The 27,298-nt window shown below is 46.8% G+C and overlaps 1 protein-coding gene across 6 annotated transcripts; it reads left to right on the top strand.

The window, feature by feature from the left end:
• Window positions 1-26,902, top strand: SLC25A18 (solute carrier family 25 member 18). 6 transcript variants are annotated; one of them, XM_073319946.1, is made up of 10 exons: window positions 1-124; window positions 10,249-10,368; window positions 12,698-12,820; window positions 15,621-15,676; window positions 17,312-17,402; window positions 18,551-18,672; window positions 19,846-20,038; window positions 22,535-22,686; window positions 23,659-23,734; window positions 24,353-26,902. In XM_073319946.1, exons 2-10 carry the CDS (start codon window positions 10,346-10,348, stop codon window positions 24,492-24,494), a joined length of 978 nt encoding a protein of 325 aa, XP_073176047.1. In that variant the 5' UTR covers window positions 1-124; window positions 10,249-10,345; the 3' UTR covers window positions 24,495-26,902. The 6 variants fall into 6 exon arrangements, with proteins under 6 accessions (XP_073176047.1, XP_073176055.1, XP_073176038.1 ...); XM_073319954.1 differs by lacking the exon at window positions 1-124 and adding an exon at window positions 7,094-7,273 and having other exon boundaries at window positions 18,554-18,672; XM_073319937.1 differs by lacking the exon at window positions 1-124 and adding an exon at window positions 7,094-7,273.
• The last annotated feature ends 396 nt before the right edge of the window (window positions 26,903-27,298 follow it).

Below are 27,298 nucleotides of genomic sequence, written 5' to 3'. Positions count from 1 at the left end.
ATGACATGATAAGCATGCATGATAGCACTGCAGCTAGAGGCACTGAAGCATGGATCAGCCCATCAGAACTACATCTCCCGTTTCTGCTGGTGCCAGCTGGCCTTCTGTCTCTTCCTGGGGCAAGGTAAGTGAACCGGTCGGCCACGCATTTCCTGACAGCAGCTTCCATTCAGTGTGGCTTCTAATGGCGTTTGTTCCTCTAAGTTGGGAGTCTCTGTAAAGGGAGATCCATTCCCCTGGTTCTCAGGTAGATAGCCAGGGGTCATTCTGTCACATTCGCACCCACTGCTTCCCTGGCCCCAACATGTATAATTCAGAGGTGGGGGGAGAGTAAAGCTGGAGTCCAATTTAGGAGGGGAAGGAATTCTGTTGCTGCCTCGATCCCAGGAAGCTTTTGAGTCAGAGGGGATTTGGGGAGGGGGCTGGGGGGATTCTAATCCTCAGGCTAAACCAGCTCTGAGCTGAAATGACACTAATTGGAACCAGTCCCTGAGAGGGGGCAATAGTGGCTCTAAAGGCAGCAGAATATTAAACAGAGACAAAGCTCATCTGTTTTATAGAAAATGCCCCACACTAATCTCAACAAGCTGCAGTCATGTGCTTTTGACAGGGAATGTCAGCCTAGGCCACGTGCTGGTGGGAATGAATAGCACCCAAACTCTGATTCTTCAGCCTGCGCCTTTCTAGTTTCTCCTCTGGGCCAGCTAGGCTATGTGGGGGGGGTGGAATTTATTTTGGGGGGAGTGGTGGGGGGAGAAGAGCAGGGTTCCCTGTGCAGAGAACAGCTTGCAGATGACATCTAAACAGACCACTCTTTGATAGTGGTGTAGGTCCCTTGTACCTGAGAACTGGGCTGTCCCCCAGGCTGTGCCTCTTGACTGCCCCTCCATTTCAGCACAGCTGTCAGCTATGTTAACCTGAATAAGGGAGGCCTTTTTAAATTGAGTGTTTATTTCCGTGCCTGGTTTGTCTGCTTCCAAGGTTGGCCTTGTGGGAAGCCCCCTGGGTGAGCTTTCTTTCAGTGGAACACACATCCTAAGATGCTCCATGAGACCACAGTCCCCTCTCTTTCAGATCTCTCAGCACCCATCCTGCTACAACGCCTGCAACAGAGCTGTCAGAGGCTTTTATTATATACATACAGACATTTGCTCCATCATGCTGTTTACAAGACTTTGTTGAATGACCATGTAATTATTGCTGTATCATCCCGCACTACTGTTTTGATGATCTCCCCTCCTTTAGTGTATCATATTTAGAATTAGATTGCAAGGGACTGTCTCTTATTTCTAGTGGGAGGAACTTTTGCCTGCTGGAAAACTTCTATTTGACTTTTCCCTGTAGCACCAATCAGCATAGTAGTGTAATGTGTCTTAAAGAAATGGTCCAGATCTGAACACCCCCTTGAGTTTTTGAGAAATGGATTTGAATTCTGTCTGTCATATCTTCCTAATTTGCACTGAAACATAGCAGAACCCTTCACCACAATATCTTGCTACTTCATAGTGTGTAATATCTGCCATACACCCTGTATCCTGAAATGTGTTACTTTCATATTTAAGACTTAATTTCTCCCTCTGTTATTGAAGAAGAATAGAAGTGGGAGAACTGTGATGCATTTGGATGAAATGGTGAAGGTGAGAAACCTTAAGAGTGGAGAGACAGCCCAGCCTCACTGCATCACTCAGCTGCATATCACTGTGTTATTCTGGAAACTCAATAATATACACTGAAAATGCAGTGGCCTCTCCCCAGCCATGATTTTCCACAAAGATCCAAGAGCAGAGCTCATGTAGTGCTTTTAGGTGATGATTTCAAAGGCCTTTACAAAAGTGGGAAAGTATTCGAGCCAGTCGGGAATTTTGTCTGTTTTTTTAATGAGAAAAGCATTTTCCACAAAAATGATTTTTTTCCACAGGAATATTTAGAGTTTGCTGAGACTTTTTGATTTTTCCATGGATAAAATCTAAATGAAATAGTTTGTTTTGAGTCAAGTTGACTTGAATCATAACAATTACATTTGCTCAAACTAATCAGAATGTTTCATTTTGACATCTAATCTGTGTCTACCTGATCGGCTGTAGTGACCATGGGGGTTGTAGTTTGCATCCTATGTGCCCCTATTCTTCTTAATGGGCTGTGATCCCTGGCAGGACTACATCTTCCATGACACACTGCCATGCCCTCTCTGGTTTGAACAGCCTAAGTGCATCATGAGCGTAACATGACCGCAGTGCATCATGGGAGATGTAGTTCTGCTGGAGAGTCCACCCACAGAGAAGAGACGGAGGGAGAGGCATGAGGAGAGGGATGGCATGAGCCACTCGAACTGCAGCACCCATGAGACACCTCATGAGGATGCCGGTTTGTCTAACTAAGCCAAAATGAAAGCTTTCAGTTCTGTTAAGTGAAAAAGTTTTGTTTTGATTGAAATGTTTCATTGTTTCCAAATTGAATTTTTTGGAACTTCACGTTCCAGGAAAAAATTTAATATTTTGGCTTTTTGTCCCAATTTGAGATTAAAAAACAAAATTTTGAAATATTGGCATTTCTTGGGTGATGGAAATTCTGATTTTTTTTTTAAACCAGTTCTAGAAAATATTCTTGTTTTGCAGTCAGGGAGACCAAGGCACAGATTGGTAAAGTGATTTGACTAAAGTCACACACATACCAAGCACATGGAAGAGTCAGAAATAGAATTTAAGGTCTCCTGACTCACAGCCCTACGTTCAGTCCCTAAAGCATAGTTTCCCCTTTAATGTTTTTACAAAAGAGAGCACTCTGAAGTATTTTGCATAAAAATACTAACACTAAACACCATTCAGTACAAAACAGAACATGGCTGGCTTTGCTTCACTCCCTGAGCCTGTATGGGCCTCCCAGGCATTACTGCAAATTGTGAGTTTCTGTTATACTGTAAAAATAGTCTTAAAATCAACACACAAAGGGAGAAGTCCCTCCCTGCAAATGAGTGAAGCTTGGCAGCTCTGTGCATGTTCTCTGAAGCCCCGTGTGGAGAAGAAAAGGCTCGGGTCTGGAAGGGGGTACATGGGCTTTTGGGGAGAGGGTGAGCATGGGAAGGGGCAGCTTGGGTGGGGTTTGTAATGTGATAGCAGCCCTCTGGCTTGAAGTCTCTCCAGCTTTTTGCTGCAGCATTTCCTTTCTGTTTGGGTGGAGCTACTCCTGCTCTCCCCAGCAGCACCAGGAAACCACATGTTCCCTGCCAACTTAAAAAACCCATTTCTTTCCATAACACACTCTCAGTAGTTAGGGATTGTAAAAAGATCACCCTCTCTTCCCAAATGCACCAATTCTTCCGGGGCTGGCGGGCAAAAGTTGTTTGCAATTTCCTGGGGCCTTGACCTTTGTGTTTTGACCATGGCACAGAAGAGGAGAACTGCAATCGATCAAACCCTGGCTCCTCTCTGACATACAGCGGGAGGGGGAAGGGCCCCATCTAAGCCAATGTTGGCAGAGAAGAATTTTGCTAAACACAGAAGGGCTTTGCAATTGAAGCTTTTTCAAAGGGTCAGCTTTGTCCACAGTGTAATTACTCCATTGAAGTCAGGGCAGGGTTGCCAATTTTGGTTGGATGTATACGTGAAGGATTCATCCCATGAAGCAATCTTTAAAGATTAATCTTTAATTCCTGGAGACTCCAGGACAATCCTGGAGGCTTGGCAACCGTAACTCAGTGGAGTTGTTATTGCAGGGGCAAACCTGACCCTTTGTGTCAGTTGTTACTGTGAGCTTTTTCCCAGCCCTAAGGAGAATGTACTGCAATCATGGACGGCACACACAGCGTGTGCCAGAGCACCAGCTTTTAGGCCTTTTAGGCACTACTTCATATTGTTTGCATACGGTGGAGACAGCTGCCTGCCTTCCCTCCTCCTCCGGGGTGAAAGTAAATTAAGGGACTTACTGGTACGCAGGGCCGGGATCCTGAGCAAGGTGTGTGTGTGTGGGGAGGGGGGTGCTCAACTGGAAGGGACGGGGCCTTTAAATCCCCAGGGCCCTTTAAATCACCGCCAGAGCCCCATGGTAGCGGTCACGGCAGGGGCAGCCAGGAGCCATGGGGCTCTGGCAGTGATTTAAATGGCCAGGGGCTCCGGCCACTGTCAGGAGCTCCGGGCCCTTTTAAATTGCCAGCAGGGGAAGCTGCCCCATGCTGGTACGGTCGGCTGTGTACCGGCTCTTGCCGATACACCGGACTGGACTGGCTTACTTTCACCTCTGCTCTTCCTTTACCCACTCAATCCACGATGAATGGCAAAAAGGACGTTTATTCTCTTGAACCTTCCTTCCTGCATAGGTGTTAGATGCAGTCACAGTTTCTTCAGCCTCCCTCCCTTGGACCCAGGTTGGCTCCTGGCTGAGCTTTTACAGATCCACAGTTATTTCCTTAGAGCCTTGATGAGCTGGAGCAGTGAGAAGTGCAGTCGGCCTTCTGGGTTGCCATGTCTGTACAGCCAAAACAAGCGCTCCCCTAGGCAAGCAGAACGTTCAGTGTCAGTAGTATGCCTCAGGCTATGAGGCCTGGACTGTTGTCTCACCGTGCCTGGGGCAGCACAAACCTTAGAGCTGGAGCTAAAGGCAGCCAGCCAGTGCCAGCGGGTTATACCACTGGTGGCACTTCTCACTGGTGCCATATTTTGATTCTTCGGGGCTCCGAGCTACCGTGCCCCATGGAGAAGAAACAAGAGTGGAGCTTTCAGAGTAACAGCTGTGTTAGTCTGTATTCGCAAAAAGAAAAGGAGGACTTGTGGCACCTTAGAGACTAACCAATTTATTTGAGCATAAGCTTTCGTGAGCTACAGCTCACTTCATCGAATGCAAGAGTGGAGCTGCCTCTCTTCTTCCAGTGGGAGAGACTGGATCATGATTTGCTGAGTCAGCATGGGACAGCAAGTTGTTGCTTTTATTGCTTGTGCCAAAGGCCAGCCCTGCTGCCTTTCCGCTGGCAATGGAAACTACCAGAATGTGTCTGTGATGCCCTTAGGTTCCTTCCAGCAAATGCTTAGACATACCCTATTTATTGGTGGGGTCCTCGTTGTTTTAGGGCAAATCTAGAGACCCTCAACCATGCTCCTTCCTTTAAAGCCCCCTTCCCTGAAAAGATCAGTGCTGGACGAAGATCCTGTTTATGGCAGGGCACAGGCTAAGGGGGGAGAGGATGTCCGTAGGCGAACTGGACTGAACCGCACTCTCCTCTCATATTCTCTTGGGGATGCATCCAAGCTCTAGACACTCTGATATTTTCAGTGCCCTTTAGTTTCTGTGGGGTTTAAGAACATTCAGCACCATGGGGTTCTGGAGTGACAGGGACTCCTCAAAATCTGTCAGTCTGGCTCCTGTTTTAGCTATTAGACTCAATGAGAGTAAAGCAGGACCTGGTATCTAGTAGTTAAAGTAAAGGGTTGGAGGGCAGGAAGCAAAGAGGCAGGAGAGAGTTATAGGGTCTAAGATTGTAAGTTTCAATACTGATGGTTTAAACTCCAATGTCTGCCACTCAAGATCCTAGTGCCTTCATCACTGCAGCAGGGAAATGAGGTGAGGAAAAAACCAGGAACATTGCTGGGGAAATATATCCCACCCCAACCTGCCTTCATCTAATGTTCCCTGGAGCAATGCATCACAGAACCACAGACACCCCTGCATAAAGTATCCCTGGGGAAATGCATCACAGCCATATCTGCATCTGAAACAATCTTTCTTGGGGAAATGCAACCCACATACACCTTAGCCAAGCTTCCCTTGGAAATGTGCATCACACTCCCACAGGCATCCCTCTGATTTGAGCGTCCCTGTGCAGCTGCATCACACATACGCTCCCTGTGTCTAATTAGAGATTCCCTGGGGAAACTGATTCTTTCCCAGGAATCTCTTAGTCAAGCAGCCACAGGTTCATAGATTTTAAAACGAGAAGGGAGCATTATGATCACCTAATCTGACCTCCAGCAGAACACAGGCCATAGAGTCACAGTGATTCTTCCATCTAGCTCAGCAACTTGTGGTAGAACTAGGGGGTGTTTTTTAAGACAACATCTAGTCTTCATCTTCTGTCTCTGGAAGAATTCACTATAAAAAAACAGATGTAAGTTTCCTTGTAGTAATGCACCTTTCCTGAAGTGGGGAAAGCTCCTCGCACAAGAATTATAATTCAGTGGATATAAGTCACTGGGAGCAGGAAAGCAACTCTCTAAATGAGGATGAAGAGTTGTTTGGAAGTGAAGAGGGGAAAGCAGAGGTTGCCCAGAAAGGACGTGTCAGACAAACTGGTCACGAAGTGAGAGAGCCCCATCATGCACCACTCTCATAAGTGACTAGGAATAGCATGGAGTTTGGGGACCAGATTTGCTTACACATTTTTGTTTATCCTACAGATAAACCTCAAATATCTCTTAGGAATTCTCCTACGGTTTGTTAAAGTTTGTTAACATCCTTCTGAGGCCATTGTTGCATAGAAGGCTGAGTGCTGACTGGATTGATTCTCTGGATCAGCTGACTAGCCCTTAAATGTGGATACGAGGCCAAGTTTCTGTAATAAAGTGGGTAAAAGAAAACTGCCTGTGGGTGGAAGAGACCTAAATCTATAAGCATGTGAAGAGTGTAAGCACCAAGGGCTGAAAGAATTGGTTCCTGTAGAACAAGGGGGAATGACTAGGAGCTATGGGATGAAATTAAGAAAGAAAAAGTGGAGGTTGAATATCAGGAAATGCTTCCTGAGGACGAGAGCTGTTTGACTATGAAACAGTCTCGGAGGGGAAATGGTGGAAGTCCCATAGCTAACGACATTTAAAACTAGAGTGGGGAAAGCCCAAACCAGCGAGCCTGCTCTGGCAGGGTTAGGGACTGACTGGTCTAGCAAGTCTGTGGTTCTGTTAACTGAATGATTATAGCCTGACAGTTGTGGGGAGGGCGTGGCTCAGCAAAGTGGGAGGAAATCCAGCCTTTGTTAATCTAAAAACCTGTTTTAATTTTAGGTTAAAAACCTAACAGGCATTTTTGTGTGAGATGTCTGTCCCCACCCAGAGGGAAAGCTCTGGCTGGAAGGGACAAGGAGTGACTTCTTTCCCAGGCTAAGGGAGGAAAAGCCAACCAAACAGAAAAAGCATTTTTACACTGCTTAAAAACAATGGGAATTTGTGAACTGTCCCTTAAGCCAGGGATGGGGTTTGCTTGCTAGTGAAATCCAGCTGTGAGTCAGATATTTGGGTTTGGAAGAGGAGCAAGGACAAGGAGAAGGGAGAAAACTGATGGGTCAGAAATAGAGGTAAGTCTCACCTCTTTCTCTTCTGACCTTATAGCAGTTCCATCTGTGCATCAGCCCAACACATTCACACACAGACGCTCCTTATCATTCATAAATACATGTTTTCTGGGTAAGTCACAGCCGAGGGTATGGAGAGGACTAGCCTGAATGGCACTCGGTGCAGTTCTAACCCAGCCTTGGGTCTCCTTAAACTCCTGGGGCCACTTGGATTCCTAGAGCTTCAGAAGTGCTTGATGGTGCTGGAATCTGGAAGTTGGGTTTCTCTTAGATGTGGATCCAAGCTGCAAAGTTCAGACCTGGGTCTGAACTTCCCCAGAGTTCAGAGGTGTTGATTCAGGCCTGTCTCTGATTTCTTTAGTAATGTATGGAGAGTAGTTGCTTTGCTGAAGGAGGCGAGCGCATCCTACATTGTGCTCCTTCTGGGCCCTGTCAGAATTAGCTGCCCCAAACAGATCAGGGTGCAGTCTAGAAAATAACCTAGCAAAGTGCACCTCACAGCATGGGCTTTTACCACTTTTGGGAGGAGGGTGATAATGGGAGTTAGAGGAGTAGGAACTGGACTGCAGTGTTGCCACGCTCAAAAGCTCACCATTTTTATCATGTGTCTTGTGATTTTGGGGGTTTTTCCTCATGCCCTGGCTGTTGGAGTCAGGGTATTGCCTGACAATCTGTCAGCTTTCATTTTAAAAATCAGGTAAGTGTCTAGCCCTCACAGCTGTGAGGAAGAGCTCGAAACACTAGACACTCCACCACCAAAAGGCAACTAAAAAGAACCCCAAACTTTTTTTTTAATCTCATGATTTTTAAGCAAATGTTGATTTTTATTTATTTATTTATTTTTTGAACACTGGGGGGTTGGCAAATCTGGGTCTGGGTGTCAGCAGAGACTGCCCAAAGCCAGTCTTGACATCTCGTCACTTACAGCATCATCCCACACGCTGTGTAACCTGTTTTGGGACAGAGAAGAATGTACAATGGCCGCAGGCTCTAGCTTTCTGTTAGGGGATTCTTCTACTCCATGCTCACGCTCCAGATCCATTGACATTTGAACTCCCTCGCTGCCAAAGCATCAGACTTTCCTCTCCACGCAGTCAACACACAGTGTTTGTGTGTGTCATGCCATTCCAATGAGTCACAGCTCCCCAGCACTGTCCTGCCCCTGCACGCTCCCCCCCCACACTTTCAGGTCATAATGTGACTGGTGGGGGAGCGCGGGGGGGGGAGGGGGCTGAAAGGGGAAGTATTGGACCTAGAGTGCATCTTCTCCCTGGGCCCTGTATTGGCAGCAATCAGCTTTGTGCCACATTGCCTGCTGTTCACCTATTCCCCCCTAATGCAGGGCCCCATCCAATGGCAAGGCCCACTTTCCAAAGGATCCTCCCTTTCCAGTCCTCTGTTGTATCTCCCTCACTCCTGGAAATCCCAGCACCACACCAACCCACTCTCTAGCTGGCAGTGGTTGGTGTCTGCTCCTCTGGAGCCCTGCAGTGCTGCTTTAGCATTGATCAGAATAAAGTGTTTGCACAAGAGATCTGCGTTTAGAACAGCACTCGCTTCAGTTTCTGCCTCCTTCACAAACTAGCTGGGATCCCAGGTCAGGAGTGCCATGCATTGGCAGAGCTCGGACTGGAGGAGGCCAGGACTGGCCCAGCAGGGGGTGCTGCAGGGCAGGGTTGAGGTGCACAGGGGAGTTTGGAGGAAGGAGGAAGCTGGAGGAGGGCCTGCATGCCCTCAGCCTGACTCCAGCTACTGCTGTTTTTTAATGACAAGCACGAAAACTGCTTATACTCATTGAAAGAGAGAATGTACGCAAACTGGAAAAGGCTGTGATCTCAGCCCCGGATTCAAGCCACCTTCTCCACCCACTCCCATGTCTGGGCCTTCCCGCTGGCCCCTGGCACCTTGTGCTCTGAGGGCAGATGTGCAGAGAATGGCCAGGTGTTGGTGTCCCTAGAGATCAGGTTACAGAGAACAAAGGTTCTGCTCACTTCATCCCCTCTTCCAACCCCACTCACAATTCTTCCCCTGCTTCCTAACGTGGTTTCCAGGCTGCTGCTGCCTTTGTCTGCCTTCCACCCCCTTGTCTCTTCCACAGCACTCGGCAGACAAGGCCATGCTAGTCCCAGGAGGAGACATCCTTTACTATGAATCTTGGAGCCAGCTGTGGCTGGGGGTGGGGGAGACACCTCATGGTCTTTCAGACGTGGCTTTGTACCTCAGGGATTCTTTTGCTCCTTGCTTTTTACAAGAGACAGAAGGCCTACGACAGGGGAGCTTGTGTACCATCTGTTCAGTGGTTCCTCAACAATCCTGTTGCTAGGATAAGACCAGCTTAAAGAGCTACGGCAAGCTATCCTGGCAACTAGAGATGCTCTCAGGCCCCACAGAGAGCTGTCAGAGCAACTGGAATAATAGGGCTAGCTGTTCTGTATGGCTCATCCATCTTGGGGGTTGTACGTGACTCTTCAGCCCCTTGGCACTCAGCATGAGATTAGACCTTGAATGTATCTCAGATGCAGAACTGAATCTCACCCATCCAGGGACTAGGGCGGGTGTAATTTGGGCAGGAGGGTGGGTGAGGAATTCCACAACTGGAGAAAAGAAGGGAACATTTCTGTGATGAATTGATTTAGAAAAAGAAAATGGTGGCTGTTCGAAGCTGCCCAGCACCTTGGGATGTTAGGCATAGGCTGAGATCCTCAAAGGGATTCAGGCACCTAAATCCCATTGAAATCAGTGAGTGCTAGGGGATCACTTTGGGGATTTTGGCTTCGCTGTGAAGGGGAGGTGGGTAAATGGGTAGAGTGCAGGTGAGGCAATTGCATGGTGCATGATAAATTGTGAACCCACTGATGTATTCCATGGGCTTATAATAGATCACATGTGGTAAATACCAGAGACAAGTGTATAATATGCTTGTAGATATTAAATCACGTGGCAATTGGTGCTAAAAGATCTGATGTTTTATCCCCCAGCTGAACAAGGCAGCTTCTGTCAAAGGGAAGAGTGTCTCTGTGGTGAAAGAATCCCCCTGTGTCTGCAGCAGTCAAGGAAAAAGGTCCTCGAGGAACTATGGGGAACAAGAAGAAAATCAGGTCAGTGCCATTCCCACAGTTTCTTACCCTTTGGGGCATAATTCTGGCCTCTGGCTAAACTGCTAGCTGGTTGTCCGTTGCAACAGCTGGGAGTCAGGTGGGCCAGCTCTTCCCATCCAATTGGATGATGGAGTATGAGTTTTCCCAGGTCCTGATTTCTTTGCATGTACACAGAGTTTGGTTTTAATCCACCTGTAAGGGCTAAGAGCACGAGCAGAAGACATCCTAATCCTACTGCTTGTTTCCTGATTTTATGGGAGGTTAATAATATTGTTAGATAATATGGGTTATAGGCTGGCCAGTTAATCTGATCAGATGATGATACGGTTCTTGTCCCAAAATCAGGCAGTCTTTGGGATGTATGACAAGGAAACCTCTCACTGAGAAAATGCAGCTTTAAAGCCTTTTATTGAGATAAATAGAACAGTAATGGAATAGTAATCAAATAACAAATACTCAACTGATTACAAAAGCAATAATGTTCTAGCAGTTCGTGTGGTATTATATACTATAAAAGTTTCTCAATTAATTTACTCACACCCTTCCTTGATAACCTGGTGATAAGAAACAAAAGGATTAGCCTTGCCTCTGGCATGCCAAGAGGGTTCGCAGGTCCAGGTTCCTCAAGTCTTGAGTGAGAGATGAAGAAGCTAGAGCTAAACGCTATAGAAAGACCATGGAAGCTAACTTAGAGTTTACTTAAAACAAGGAAGAACTAACAATAAAACAAGATGAACCTTCCCAATATTGTGGGTTGCTCCTGTTATAGGGCCTGATCCCTAAGTGCCCTCCTTCCATGTCCAAACTTAACTTCCGCACCCACAAAAATGTTAGGGTATGCACTTATTCTATAGGCTGGCATGTTCATGTGTATTAATGAAATATTTGTAACTATTAGAGACTGTTAGCTCATCCTCACCTCTGTTGTTTCTGTCCTAACTGGTTATTTCCATGTTCTTTGTGGTGTATCTGTTAAGTCTGACAAAGGCCATGAACTTAGGTGGCCTTACCTACCAACTTGCTTTAACTTGCCCACTTATCTATGCAAAAGATCACAAACATATATACTAACTTGACTTAGGTTAAGCTACAGAGCCTGCGGCCATTGTAGGTACCTTGCATTACAGCTAAAATACTCTAATACAAATTGATAAACCTATTATAATAACAAATAACAAACCTATAATGTAACATGGTCAAACTCATAAGAAAAGATATATATGCATGCAAGCAGCCTAGCTCTACAGTCTATTGTCCCAGCATCTGCACCATCTCTGGGACTTCATAAGCAGCCCAGTTCCCTTTCGCAGCCTTGCTTGGGGCAGTTGTGTGAGGTTGCCGGGCTGTGTTACTTCAGTGAGTAGGGATCGTAAAACCCTGGAAAGTCCAAGGCCCCTTGGTGCTCATCAAGCTCTGCAGTCTGTGCTGAGGTGGTTGGCTGACCACCTTCCCCTTTCTGCCTGGGAGGGAGATGTTAGCCAATCAAACTGCAGAATCAGTCCACTCACTAGCAACCTTTCCCAGCCCATCCAGAGAGCTCCTCATTAGACTGAGGAAAAGCCTGGCCCAAGGTTTGGTGGATCCATGTGTGAAATCCGTTTAATAGGGGCTCAGGTTGGCTCCTCCTGCCTGGGCTGTGCAAGTGCAAAGGGTTTGGTAGCTGATTTGGGTGGAGGGGGGCTTGTCACAAAAGGGTGGGATTGCAGCTGTGGGGCCTAACTGTGCTAACTACATGGGAAATGAGGAAGCAGCCATTACACTCTTGTTCCCATGCTCTGGGGATGGGTCCTGAAGAGCAGCAGTCCTTAAAAGGGGCATGGCCTTGTGCAGCATCCCTGTTGGTAGTTGCGCAGGGCTGACCTTCAGATTTCATTCATTCTTTCTGTTTGTGATTGAGATTTTCAAAGCTGCCAAGGAGGTTTTGCCACACAACTCCCATTGAAAGGACCTGAAGAAATCCCTTGGGCAGCTGTCAGTCTCCACTGTATCTGTCTAAGGTACTTACATGGGCCCGTTACCACCTCACAACACAATCTTTAATGTATTTGTCCTCCCAACACCCCACTAAGGTAGGGAAATGCTATTAGCCCCATTTTACAGATGGGGAACTGAGGCATGAAGAGACAAAGGCCCAGGTTTTTAAAGGTATTTAGGTGTTGCTGTGCTCAGCATCACAGCACCTAACTGATTTAGGAACCTAAATCTCCTTTTCAAAAGGAATTTAGGCTCCTAGAAGGGGATCCAGGAGGGATCGGGGGCAGGGCAAGCAGCTGTCATTCTATTGCTGAGAGTTGCCTGTGTGGTGTTGACCTCTCCCTTCTCATTTCAGTGTTCCGGCAAAGTTAATTAATGGAGGTGTGGCCGGGCTAGTGGGAGTGAGCTGCGTCTTCCCAATTGATCTGGCGAAAACCCGTCTTCAAAACCAGCAGGGACAAGGAGTCTATACTGGAATGTATGTGTTCTTAGAACCCCCCAGGTGGGGGCACTAGTAAGTGAACATAAAACTGTCCCTAATCCTCCCTGCCCCCCCAACAATGGTGGGGGTGGCTGGAGCTGAAGACCTCTTCCTCAGCTGTCCCTGTTGTTCATTCCTCATCCACTGAGGCACAAGAGGCTTCTGCTCCCGGCTGACTCCCTTTCGTTTTCTTTTGTCAGGGGATCCACCAGCTAGCTCAGTCTTAGGGCATTACCACTGATACAATACATCTTTGATAAGAGTTCCTGGGCCCCAAAGTGGCTTTTACTCTGCATTTGGCTGGAGGCACAAGGAGGGGCAGGAGAGGAACGAGGCATCTCTAGGATCCGGGGTGGTGAGATAAGAAAATCATTGAACCAAAATCCCTCCACAAAATAAAATAAAATAAAAATTCCATATTAATAGATAAAGGGCAGCGAGGAACTCAGTAGGGGGCTTGCAAAATAGAGTTGTGCATGTTTGACTGAGCATACATGGCTGCCCTGTGGCTGTCTGTATCCTGGGAATGTTTACCTCTCCCCATCCCCTCCTCTCTCAGACATGATGCATGCTGGGAAGAATTTCTCTTGAGTTTGTTCACTCATGTTCCAAGAGCCACATCCTGATGAAAGGATGCAGGGCAAGTCTGCACTGTTCTGTACAAACAGTGCCAGCTCTCAGCCTCCAGCAGCCCTCAGGGAAATGCCCCTTCCCTGGGAAATGCTCTTTTCCTTCTCCTGTTGATAAGGGCAGAGCTGAGATGTCTTAAGCCAGTGGTTTTCAATTTTTTTTTCTCGTGACCCAGTTGAAGAAAATTGTTGATGCCCACGACCCAGTGGAGGTGGGTCAGAGGGGTTTGGGGTGCGGGAGGGGCTCAGGGCTGCGGCAGCGGGTTGGGGTGCGGGGATGAGGGGTGTGAGGTGGGGCCGGGAATGAGGGGTTCAGGATGTGGGAGGGAGCTCTGGGCTGGGGCAGGGGGTTGGGGTGCAGGAGGGGGTCAGGGCTCTGGGCTGGGGGTGCAGGCTCCAGGGTGGGGCCAGGGATGAGGGGTTTGGGGTGCAGGGAGGGGGCTCCGGGTTTGGAGGGTGCTCAGGGCAGGGGGATTGGGGTGCCGGAGGGAGTCTGGGCTGGGGGTGCAGGCTCTAGGGTGGGGCAGAGATGAGGGATTTGGGGTGCAAGAGGAGGCTCCGGGTTTGGGGGGCCTCAAGGCTGGAGCAGGGGATTGGTGCATGGGCTTTCCCGGTCAGCGGCACAGCAGGGGTGCTAAGGCAGGCTTCCTGTCTGTCCTGGCACCGCGGACTGTGCTGCTCCCCAGAAGCAGCCAGCAGCAGGTGTGGCTCCTAGGCAGAGGCGCTCAAGCAGCTCAGCGTGGCTCTCGCCTGCAGGCACTGCCCAGCTCCCATTGGCTGGGAACCGGACAATGGGAATGCGGAGCCGGTGCTCTGGGCAGGGGCAGTGCACAGAGCCCTGTGGCCCCGCCTCGGAGCCAGGCCTACTGCTGGCTGCTTCCGTGGCACAGCGTGATGTCAGAACAGGTAGGGACTAGCGTGTCTTAGCCGGGCAGCAGCGCCGATGGGACTTTTAACGGCCCGGTCGGTGGTGCTGACCATAGCCACCGCGACCTAGTGCCTTACATTCCATGACCCAGTACTGTCTTAAGCTACCAATGCTTCTGGGACTACAAAGGAAAAGAAAGAGGCCCTACAGGCTCTGGATGCTAGAGGGTGCTGCAGGGCAACAGAACTGATTAGTTAGTGAATGCTTGTAAAGCACGATGAAGATGGGGAAAATATTTAAATGTGCCCCTCCCCAATGGCCATAAAGGAGCAGACCCAATGGCCTGTGCCAGGGGTGAACGATTGGGTGTAATGTATATGGGGTATGGAGTGTTCTGCTGGCAATGTGCACAGTTCTGTTATATAACCCTGCCAGGAAAGAGAAGTTCTAACGGGTCAGAACTGTAGCTACAACTGTGTTTAAATATACTTGTTGTTGCTAATAGAGGTTCTAGCACAATTTCTCTGACCAATGGGCAGAAGAAGGTTTTTTGTCCTTGAGAACCCTGCTAACCAAACTGTGCTATAGAACAATGTCAGGGCCCCTGAGGTGGGGAGAAAGGGTCACGAAAGGCAAATAAGGGGTCACAAGGCATGAAAAATTTATTACAATCTAAAGAAAAGAAGATCTCGTTCCCCCACTGTCTGCACACTCTTACCCTTCAAGGTCAGATATTCTCAGTCAATCCCCCGAAACGCGCACACAAATAAATTATCCTAGCTTATTATTACTTTTCACTCTTTTACAGTCAGTGTAAGAGGGGTTGTGGAAAGTTTTGACTTTAAATAAGGGATCTCCAACATGAAAAGGTTGAGAAACGCTGCTCTATAGTATCCTCCAGCACGCCGTCTCTATAGCATGATTTTATTATAACATTTTACTATTGGTCAAAGTATCCCTGTCGTGTCAGAGCCGTGCTAGGCATCTCTGTGTTAAATATGGTAGTAGCTAGGATAGTTCTTTTCCCAGAATGGGACTTTTGTCTTGTTTCTGTCTATTCCCTCTACAGAAGGATCTGCCAAAGGGTGGTGGGCACGTGTGTATGCATGCACATACTACTGCCCTGCATGAACGGACTATCCAACCTGCTCCAGGCATGTGATCATGTTGCCCCCTAATGGCCTCTACCTACAGAGGCTGTGAACTCTAGCTCTAGTGCAGCTAAAAGGGTTGTTAGTAGCAAACTAATGGCACAATCCTGGGGCAGTAACTCACCCCATTTCTCTCTCTCTGGTTCCAGGCGGGATTGCTTGGTGAAGACTCTGCGTTCAGAGGGATTCTTCGGCATGTACCGAGGTAGTCTCTGTGGGAATGTCGGGAGGGGCCTCTTTGCAGTGGATTGGCCCATTGTGTCAGTTACAGACTCTCAGCAGAAGCACATACTGCCACCTGTACGCCTCTTCTCGGGAATAGAGACATTATTTCAGACCCAGCTGTCCCTGAGGCACACAAAGTCATTGTTCTCACTGAGCACAGCTGACAATTACTGACAAGAGAAATACTGGCTCAAAAAAAGGAATCTTTCCAAGAAGAGCAGTGGAAATTATCAGAGACAGGACGATATGAGAGAGAGAAATTAAATGATGACTAGAAAAGGCCAGTTGGATGCTCTAATTTACCTTATTAGTAGGCTTGACAGAATTTGATTTTTATTTATCATTTTGACAGATAATATTGATGTTCATTTGTAAGCATTTTTAGACTTTTATTCATTGTATTTATTTTTATTTAAATTGTGAAACATTAGGGGGAGATCAGACAATAATTATTTAACAACAGTAACTGTTGAGATTCAAACAGTTAGTTTTATAATCGTTACAACACAAATTGTCAACATCGCATCTCAAAATATATAAGTAAATATCCTTAAATCAAATTCTCAAGCTGCATTTTTCTTACTTTGCCTACCTGTACATTTGGAAATATTTTTTGTCTGTTTGTGTGTACAGTGAAATCTAATCCTTTCAAGCCTACTTAGTAGAAACAGAGAGGGTGCTTGCTGGAACTGAAAGACAAACGGATGGATGAAAGCAAATACCCGATACCCTTCTACCTGATATGTAATTAGCCTGTGGAACCACCTGCTGCAGGATATTATTGAGACCACTATCTTCATATAAATATGCCTTCCTTTTAAATAAATAAGAACAGCATCTACAATTACACTAGTTAGGTTAAAAAGTTACAAAGGTGTAAGCCCTCACACTTCAGAGCATAAAGTGATTGTCAACGGGAGTCAGAAAACGAATTTCTTCCCTTGGTGAAGCACTGCAGAATCAGGCATTTTAGAGGGTTGGCATCTTCCTATGGCATAGCCTAATGCTGTTGGCAGAATGTTAGAGTGAACGGAGCATTGATTGTTGTGATGTGCCCGTTCCTAAACTCCAGTGAAACCAGGAGCAATTGGAAGCCTAATCGCTCTGTTAGCATTCCTCCATCCTTCTCATCATATAGATTATTTTGTAAGAAGAGATTCTCTCCTGTCCCAGCAGGCCCCAAGGTCCCTGTGCACTTGTAATGGGAATCACCATGGGCTCTGCACATTTGTCCCAGGAGTCCCCTCACAATACTAAGCATTTAATTCTGAGGACTGCCAGGTAGGGCTCAGTGGAGCTACTGCTGCTCCACAGGCCACAGTTTGAGTACACGGCTGTCCATCAAAGCACTGGCTCTCATATACCATTCACAATCCCTCCGCATCTTTTCCTGTTCCTGGGTCTGCCTCCATTGTTGTCTCTTTGAAAGCCCCTCTTCCCCTGCCCTTGGAAGTTGTGACCAGCTGAGACCTCAGACACTCACTGCATGGAATCATTTGCATGAGATGTCTCTCTTCCCCATTCTTACTTTGAGTAATCAATGTGGGAGGAATTTCTAATACACCATGGAACGTGACTGAATTAGCCCTTTATTGCCCCTTCTGTTCTTGACCAGGGGCCGCGGTGAACCTGACACTGGTCACGCCAGAGAAAGCAATCAAGCTGGCAGCCAATGACTTTTTTCGACAGCTGCTGTCACAGGACAGGTACAGAGGAAATGTCACTGTCTAGTTTTGGCCTTGCAAAAAATGTTACGTGTGTGTGTGTTGGGGGGAAGTATTTGTATGAAACTATAGACAGACATTTAGTTTTGGGTGTGCATGTGTATTTTTGTAGTTGTGAGTGTGTTTCTATGGGGGGTCTGCGTAGTTATGCAGGTGTGTAGCTTTGTGGGCGGTTGCATACCTGTGGTTCTGTGTGTACAGTATGTGGGTGATGAGTATGTGTGCATGTCCAGGATCATTATAGGTATTTTTTGTCATTCTCTGAAGTATCTGATACACAGCATTACCAGAGACTAGGTGGACCATTGAGCAGTTCCTTTGGATGTGCATATACTGTGTGTGGGAGTATATATCAAGCATGTGTGGGTGGGTCTTTATATGTCTGTACAGTAGAGAGGATCATAGAAATTAGAGATGGAAAAAACTGTGAAATGCTAAAAGTCCAGACTCCTGTCAAGGAAGCATATAATACCTGTGTTCATAAGGGATAAAAGCAAACAGCTTTTAATATTTAATATTAAAATTAACTCATGGAACTCACTGCTGTAGGATGTTATTGAGACAACTATATTAGTAATGTTTTTAAAGGAAGAGACATAAATGAATGAGAAAAGGATCTATAGTGTCTAAGAGTACATTAGCTAGGATGAAAAATTATAAAATTATATTCTTTAAGATATTGAGCCAGTCATTAGCTGGGGTCAGGAAAGAATTTCCTGCCTTGGTACAGCAGTGCAAAATCAGGGGTGTTTTAGGGATTTTGTGCAGCAAAGGTCACTATTGTAGGCAGGCTGTTGGAATAGAGACAGCATTTATGGATGGGTGCGTATGTACCTGCGTTCTGCGCAGGGAGTACATGGATAATCAAGGCGGTGTGTGCCCTTGTGTGGCTGTTTCTATGTGGATATGTGGCACAGCATGTCTAGTCTGTTTCCTTATAGCTCAGGATACATGTCTAAGGACTCAGTGCAGAGCTGTCATGCCGGGGTGGCCTGGCAGCATCAAGATGCAGCATGAGAAGGCTGTGTAACCCCCCCACCCCCACCTCCAGATAGCTGTGTAAATCTGTGTGACTGCCTGCCTGTCTGTCTCTCTTCCTTGCATTCCCTTTACATCTGTGTTGTTCCCAGCAGGAAGGAGTTGACGCTGGTGAGGGAGATGCTAGCTGGCTGTGGAGCTGGGGCCTGCCAAGTGGTGGTCACCTCCCCCATGGAGATGCTGAAAATTCAGCTTCAGGATGCTGGACGACTGGGTTAGGCCCTATTTTGCATGATGGGGGTGGGAGGGGACATCCAGATTGTTGCTTCAGATTCTGCAGTAAATCCCTTTGTCACAGACTTCCTGAGATCCTGCAGGTGTCATAGTCCCTTTAGAATGCAGATCTCACTGAGCCCTTGATGCTCAGGAGCAGGCTTGTGCAGTCCCCACCACCTCAATCCTTGCTGAAGGGGAGTGCACAGGGACCCCCGTCTCAGCCTCTCCCAGTAAGCAGTACCACAGGGAATGACATGGGGACACTGGCTGTGAAAAGAGTTAATGGCTCCTGCAGTCCCAGCCACAGACAGCAGTGATTATAATTTAAGTGCAAAGCGTAATTTGGATTTAAGAACAAAAGAAATCCCTGGGGAGAAATGTAGAAATGCAAGACTCTTTTACCTGTTCAACTGCGTAAATATTCAGGATCTAATTTCTGGACTGGTACAATAGACTAGTAATTGCCTCATGCTCCCATATTGGGATCTGAGTTCAAACTCCACATTCGGCGTTTTACCGTCAGGCTGATTGTTGGTGAGTACGTAGAGAGGTTACACTCTCCATTCCCGGGGTGGTGGGGAAGAAGTGGTTAGTTCTGATGATCTCAGGACTGCTTGAGTGATTTGGACTGGGAAGCCCTAGTCGGTGACACAGAGAGTGATAGGGTGGTGGTTAGAGCTGGGTGATGTTTTTTCAGCATTTTTCAGGATATTAAAACTATTTGCAAATTCGGGTTGAATTTGGCAAATAGTTTTGGCTGGGGAAAACAACTGGTTTATTTTTGTAGAAACGTTTTGTTTTGACATTTTTGAAACAAACTGTTTCCACGTTTCATGGCAAAATGGTATTTTTGAAACAAAATGTTTTGAATTGACCCAAATGAATTTTTTTTTCTTTTTCATGTTAAGAAAAACCGAGAACAATTACTTTTGGTTTGAAACTAACCAAATTGTTTTGGATTTTTTCGGTTCAGCCAATAAATCAATTAATCTCTCAGCACTAGTTGTTCTCACCTTCTGGGCAGGAGTGATCTTTTGTTCGGGAAAGGATTTAGGGGCAGGTCGCCAGGAAGCCAGGCAGTGACTTGGGGGGAGGAGGGGGTTGCTTAGCAAAGAATGAGGGATCCCCTCTCCCTCCAAATACCCAATTCCTCTTTCTTGTTTGTTTTCAGCTGTTCATCAGCAAAAGGTTTTGGGACCAGATGGGCCAACGGCTCCCTTCTCCCAGCCCCCTCAGGACAGGCCTTACACCACTGGCACAGCCTCAGCATTCAGGCGCCCCTCAGCCACCGTGATCGCCAGAGATCTTCTGAAAACTCAAGGGCTAGTGGGACTGTACAAGGGATTGGGAGTCACCCTGCTCAGGTGAGAAGTGGGGAGACACAGGGAGTGATGAGTCAGTATGGGAAACCAGTCCCACCCTACTCCAAGGAGGAAGGGTGGGGAACCTCCTGCAAACCAGGAGCTTGTAATTGGTCTCTCCCTCCTTACTGCATGGTTTTAGCATCTGTTCCTGAAGGACTTGCCCCAACCACCTGGCAAACAGGAGGGGAAAGCTGTATCAGCAGTGTGGTCTAGTGGATAAGGCATTGCACTGGGACTCAGAAGACTTGTTTCTATTCCTAGCTCTGCTGCTGGCCTGCTGGGTGATCTTGGGCAAGTCACATCAACACACTTTTCCTGTCTGTAAAAGGAGGATAATGACACTGATGTCATTTGTGAAATGCTTTGAGATCTACTGATGAAAAGTGCAACATACGAACTGGGTGGTATTATTTATTATATCTGTATTAAGGAAACTCTTCAATGTCAAATCAATCACTGTATCTAGTTGTCTTTTTCCTTTCCCCCTTCTATTACTGCGAATTACGGGCTGCCATTAAAGCAGTGAACCAAGAAGTGCTAACCAGAACTGGGATGATGGGGCCACAAGCAGCTCGAGAGGCAGTTCATGCAACTCCCACTGGCTTCAGTAGCACCTCAGAGGGTCACAATATAAGACCAGAGCTGGCTGAAAAATGGAACTTCCTTGTGGGAAGAAAATTCCAAAGTATTTAGTTTTGGAAGCAGCAAAACGTTCCTGCAGCGAGAACATTTCTGTGTTCCCAAAACAAAATATGCTTCCTAGAATCCCCTGCTCCCCTGGCTGCCTGCCTGGCTCCCCAGAGAGCTGGGCAGCCTGCCCACCTGCCAGCTGGGGGCAGTACAAGGAGACAACCACCAGGAGGGAAGCCTGGGGAGACAGCTGCTTGCAGGACTTGAGAGCTGGGCAGCCCACATACTCACTCTGGGAGGCAAGCAGGCAGGCAGTCCAAGAGCTGGAGAGCCCCAGCATCCCGCCAGGCCCTGGGAACTCTGACTCCTTGTTAGTGCACTAGGTTGGTGCAGGGTAGCTGACAGAAGACCAGGCGGACTGGAACTGGCTATCCTGCCTGGCTGGTTTCCATTGAAAGTTTGACAGAATGAACACTTCTCACTGAACAGTTGGATTCTGTGGAACCAGCGTTTTCTAAGGGAAGCCTGTTCTGTAGGAAAACTTTCAACCCGCTTTATATACGAGACACCCCTTTTGTTCAGGCCTGTAGGCATTGCAGTCCCTTGGCATTTAGTCCACTGCCTAGGTGACGTGAGGGCCAATGGAATATTTTCTTAGTTGAATTGATCTAGCCCACGCAAAGTGCACCCAGATAGGATGGGAGCTGGGCCATCAAAAATAACTGGAGCGATATTTCATCAGTGTTCTTATTGGTCAAACTGAGTGACATGCACAGAGTACACAGGCCTCATCAAGGGGAGCAAGTCATGTAGAAGAGGGAATGTCGTTCTTTTACAGTGTGGGATGGTGGTGTAACCATGGCTGGGAAACTGGGCTTGGGTCGGGGGTGTTGTTAAATAGGACTTTTTGCCTGAAAATGTCCCTTCAGCAGAGTCCCTTCTGCTATGCATAAAGCAAAACCAAACCAGAGATTCCTGGACTGCATGGGATGTGTATCTGCAAGGATGACTTTGGTTTTCCCAGTTTGCTCTTTTGCCTGAGTTTGGTGGTGGCTATGCTGGTAACTTTCCAGCTCTGGAAGGGTCCTTGGGATTCCTGTTGCTACCCTGCTCCCCCGAAACATTATTGAAAAGTATGCTTGATCCAAGGCAGGGTCCTACATCTGCCTCTTCTGCGCTTTTCTGAACTGTCTGCCTCAAATGCTAAACCTGACTGCAATGCATTTTGCTTGCTCGGTCCAAGCTGGAGCTTCGGGCTAAACACCTTTGCCAGGTTGCTTTACAGCATTTTAACGTCTCTGCTCACTAGTTTCCCACAAATTAATGAAAAGCAGCTCTTGCTTGTAGTTTTTTTTAACTGAGGGGAAATCCTTTGGTTTGAACCTTTCTCGAGGGAAATCTCCATTTATTTCAACACTTCAGTTCTAATGGAACACAAATAATTTTCCTTTTATAACCTTCCAGACTGACCTTCTTTCTGCTACCTCAGCAGCAGATGCTGAAGCTTTCTCACCAAATTCTGCTCCTCTCCCTGCCAAATGGAAAGTACACTCTACTCTGCACTCACCTGTTCCATTCCTTGGACAGATCCATTTTCACATCAGGCAGGAGACTCTTGACCTCCAAACTGCAGCTGTGTCTCATCTCAGAGTCACTAGAGCCATATTTTAGTGAGGATGAGGGCTTGGTCCCCATCTCCTCCCTGGCAGGTAGTGATGTGACCCACTTTGTACAAGAGCCTATAGGGATAGGAGAAGAGCGAGCCTGTGCCTTTTGCCTCACCTCGTGTCAGAGGCCAGGCTCCCAATGCAGTCTGTGGTATTGGTCTATGTCGGGTGTCTATCTAACTCTTTCCCCTCCCAACAGGGATGTGCCTTTTTCCATTATCTATTTCCCACTGTTTGCCAACATCAACAAACTGGGACAGAGGCACTCTGAGAAGGCACCCTTCTTCCATTCATTCGTGTCTGGCTGTGTGGCGGGATCCGTGGCTGCAGTAGCAGTGACCCCTCTGGATGGTGAGTGTCTGAGGGCAGTACAGCCAGCCCTCCAGAGAGGGAGGAGATGGACTTCTCTAAACTCAGGTTGTTCAGCTGCTTTCATACCACAGCCCCAGATTTGGCCAATCTCCCCTGGCGGTCCTCAGGTGCAAGTCTTTGTGGTGTCTGAGTTGGTGGAATTGGTGGTGCTGGTGGCAGACCAAAATTATTACGCAACTGACTGAAGACAGGGAATAGGTTCAGGTTCCAAAACCCCTGGTCTCTCACCATGCTCACCTCTTTGCTGAGGACCCTTGTACAACACATGACTTACAAACACTGCTGGTAGAGAACTCTGAGGACATAGGTCCTGCTCTTCAGATAACTGCTGCTGTACTCCCTGAAGCCCTGTGATTTCCCACATATGCAAATGCTGACAACTTCCTGAGGTTAGGGACCCCACTCACAAGAATGGCAGATGTTGCTCTTGAGGGTCACATCACTGTTCTTTAAACAAAACATCCTTGTCAACATCATCTGATTGTTGTATACGTGGCTGCGTTTTCCCCAAGGCTGGCTCCAGTCAGAGGGCTAAGACCCTGGAATCAAACCCTGCTGCTTCTCCATTTTCTTGATGAATAACAGCCACCTTCTGAGTGCAAGAGAGCCGGTTCAGAGTCCCCCTGGAAGAGGTTACATATCCAGACAAAACTGACCCAGTGAGCACTTTGAGGCCTCTCCAATTTCCATCACTTCCTGATTGTTTGCTCTTGAGGTTCTCTCGGATTCACACCCACATGCATCCCCTGGGATCATTCATGTAGCATGTGTCTCTGTGATTAACATTAGAAGCTCTCCAGCATGAAAAACCAGGATCTAACAAGAGGGGCGGTAACTCAGATGTGTGGTGATATTTTCCAGTTCTGTACTGACTTGTTACAACTCTTGTTGTGAACTCTGCCTGGAGAGGATTTTTTTTTAAATGTTTCTTTTCCATTCCATGCAATTTAGTTCTAAAAACCCGAATTCAAACTCTAAAGAAAGGCCTTGGAGAGGACACCTACAATGGAATCATTGACTGTGCCAGGTAAACCAGAATATTCCCTTGCTGCATGTCTGGTTTATTACTGTTCTGTGTCACCCTGTCCAATTGCCATTCCATTTAGCCCCTCCTTACTGTGACAGTGGATTACCTGGAACACCTGCCCCCCCCCGCAGCCAACACGCCTGCATAAATCCTTAGAGGGTTTCCTGGTGGGAAGAGTCTAGGATTAGATTGGCTCAGAACTTCCCCTGAGCTAGTGCTCCTGTTCTGTTCTCTACTGTAGCTCCTGCAGGGATTAGCTGGTACAAGAGTGAGTTCCCACAACATACCTGACAGCGCCTAATACCGAAAGAGCCTGCAGGGGACTAATAAATCACGACGTGTAAACCAAGTACTTTAAACAGCTGATCTGCTGGGAGATGATCACCTGGTTTATAACTTGTTCAGATGAAATATACAAGGCAAATGCTTAGACCATTTCCTGTGGGCGCAAGATGTTTCCCCTCCGAACGATTGTTGGGTAATCCATTAAAAACCCTGCCTTTGAGTGCATGTGGTTTTTAATTTGAGGATTGCAAGTCTTGGTTTGTAAGTAACAACTGTCTGAAATGCTGCTTGTCTGGCTATCTAATTGTTTGTTTTTCTTTTTTAAATATACAGGAAGATCTGGACACATGAGGGCCCTGCTGCCTTCATGAAGGGGGCAGGCTGTCGGGCCCTGGTTATAGCACCCCTCTTTGGCATAGCCCAGGGTGTCTATTTTATTGGCATTGGTGAATATATCTTGGGATATTTCCACTAGAACTTGTTCTGGCTAAATCAGGCCTGGCTGAAGGTCGCACAAGTTTACTCCCCACTTCTGCAAAACTGGATTTGCCAGAAATGGACAGGACCATCTTGTAATCATTTCTCTTATGGATTGCACCACCACCTTCAGCTTTCTCTGCCCATGAGCAGGGGCCAATACTGGATGTCAGATATATTATGGCTTAAATTTCCTGCTACTTTCATACATCCACTTGACGTTCTGTTTGCTACAGCTAGCCCCTGCACATTTAAACATAGGGAAGAATGATTTATGTATCCTTACTTGTTTTCCCCAGGATAGTATAACATAATACCTTGTCCTTTTTGTGTGTAAGTAGAGATTCATTGTTTTCTTTATAGAGTTGATCTCAAGGATTGTTTGAGGTCAGAGGGTCCTGTATGACCAAAGAGGCCTAGATAGAACTCAGCTCCCTAATGACCAGTTTGCCCATATATGATCTGCAATCTCTTGTCCAGTATCCATCTCACTTTGTTTTTAAATGCATCACTGTTTGCTTTGCTTGAGAGTCTAGACTTGCTGTTCCTTACCCTAGTTGTAGAGAAGGTAAAATCTGGACTGAGTGTTTCAAGACTGCGGTGGCTGTTCCATCAAATAGCCCGAGAGGGTTCAAACTCACATGTTCCAGCAAGCAGTGTCTGAATGTAAACAGATGACTCACAGAAGTTAGAACACAAAGATGTAAATGTGAAACAGTTTTGTTCCTTCTGTGCAGGGTCAGAATGCAGTGGGGGGAGGGAGCGGCGGGGGGAAGAAGGCAGCAAAACTAGAAAAAATTAAGGCTTAGGTGTACAGTAGTTACAATTACATAGAAATAAAGACTAATACAAATCAAATGTCAATTTTATACCAAAGCCTTAGTAGTGCAAAAATACTATGTGCCAGCTGAAGGCATCCAGCAGCTGGGTGTGTCAAAGCCACTTCCGGACTTGTTCTTGCAAATCTCAAAACTGTGATAAGCATCCTTACAAAAATTGCTGAAGGTTAGTGTTCTGGTGCAGGGCCTGCATGGAGGAACTGTACTATAATGGGAGCATTTCCTTTGGAAATGGAGGTACAAGGCAAGGTAGAAAGAAAAGACACTAGAATCCTGGGTTAAGTATTTTTCAGGATTCAGCACTGCAGGGTTTTTTTCATTATTTGATCTGCAATTTGTGTAGAGGAGTGAGGCTCAAACCTTTTTTGTACACCCTTTGTAAAGCAAGAGAATAACCTGTAGTCCTGCCTCTGAGCCTGGGAGATGAAGGATAACACTATTTTATAACTGTATCCCTGCAGCCTGCTAAGGAGCATATTCATGATGGCACACTAGGAAAGCCTTACTCCCACTGTGTGAAAGCAGGGAGGGTTGGCTGAGTTTCATTTACAGGATTAAACAGGGCTAGGAGTCAGGAAGTGTGTGTACTAAGCATCGCTTAGTTCCACTTACATTGTGGAACTGGGCAAGTCACCTATAGTTCACCCCCACAATCTGTACCCTAGGGATAATAAACATCTCAGGGATATTCAGTTAGTTTTTGTCACTGCCACATAGATGATGCAGGGAGGATAGCTATATTACTGTAAATCAAAGCTGCACAATGCTAGCAGCAGGAGCGACTTGGGGTAGCAGCAGCTGTTTTTCTAGCTAGGTTATTTGAGACCACACCAGCTGAAGTGTAGCTGCTTAAAGAGTAAAGTTTTTAACCTCCAACTGTGGAGGAAGGCAGGAGTATATCTGGCAGAAGAGGCTGATGCTTTTACAGCTCATAAGCCATCCTTAACAGCTGTCTCACTCTAATTCTGTCCCTGTCCAATGCCAGAAGGGGAGCTACTGCCTCACTTCTAGGAAGGGAAGGAATGAGGCTAGTCCTAGATTTCCTTATTCAGAATATTAGCTTTAATGTGAACAGTGCTAATATACTGACAGAACTTTTCCATCAGTTCAGCTTGCAGCAAAGTCAATGCTCTGAGACTCAGATTTTTATCTTAAGAGTACAAAGAGCCAATCAAAATCAAATGTTAGTAAATAGTAATATACATACACACCTCCTGCTCTTCCTGGCCAGAGCAGTTATTCTGTGCACATGACCTCTCTGCTTCTTCTGGGAAAGCAAGTTCACAAACTCTAGTCTAATGAGCTCATTTGTTTACTCTGTCCAAGCTCTACTTATAGAATGTGGAGGCCTTGGCAAACCAGAGAATCCAGCTGATTGAGTAGCATTAGGGACAGTCTCCTCTCTGACTAGGAGTTGATATTTTAGTTTACTCGTTCAAGGGTGTATTATGCAGCCAGTACTATGTTAATATTTCTACCACCTATTAAATTACTACAAAAAGCTAGTTCTGCAGTACTGTTTACACAAAGTATTTGCTGCTTATTACTAATTTGTGATAACTACACTGATTACAGGAGCACTGTATTAAAAATACTTTTAATTATCCCTAGGGAAATTCTGCACAAATTAAAGTTGTGTGTACAGAATTTCCTTCCCCCTGCCTACAGAAATGGGCTGTAGAGATGTTGGCCGCCACTAGGGGCCACTGGACCCAGCAGAGCTCAGCTCGCAAATAGATAATAAGGTGGGGGGGGGGGGGGGAAGAGAACTGGAGGGTTCCCAGCAGTTGCAGTTCCCAGCACGCCCTGAAGGAAAGAGGTGGCATGCAGGAAACTCCCTGCAAGCTTGGGACCCAGCATCAGGATGTTTCTCCCTCTGGATCCCTGGGCTTCAGGAAGGTAGTGGGTGAGTGTGTCTGGGCGGGGGCCCTGCAGGTGGCCCCTAGGAGATGGGGGGTGAGTG

The sequence above is a fragment of the Lepidochelys kempii genome, chromosome 1 (assembly GCF_965140265.1).
Source record: "Lepidochelys kempii isolate rLepKem1 chromosome 1, rLepKem1.hap2, whole genome shotgun sequence".
In the NCBI taxonomy this organism is placed as follows: domain Eukaryota; kingdom Metazoa; phylum Chordata; order Testudines; family Cheloniidae; genus Lepidochelys; species Lepidochelys kempii.
Note: the sequence above shows the minus strand (reverse complement) of the source record. Positions and strands in the feature narration are given on the sequence as shown.

Bases quoted from the DNA above. Each gene is read 5' to 3' on its own strand.
- SLC25A18 (XM_073319946.1), top strand. From the start codon at position 10,346: ATGGGGAACAAGAAGAAAATCAG. The intron at 17,403-18,550 runs GTACAGAGGAAA...TGTTGTTCCCAG, and splicing joins CAGCTGCTGTCACAGGACAG to CAGGAAGGAGTTGACGCTGG. The intron at 23,735-24,352 runs GTAAACCAGAAT...TTAAATATACAG, and splicing joins GGAATCATTGACTGTGCCAG to GAAGATCTGGACACATGAGG.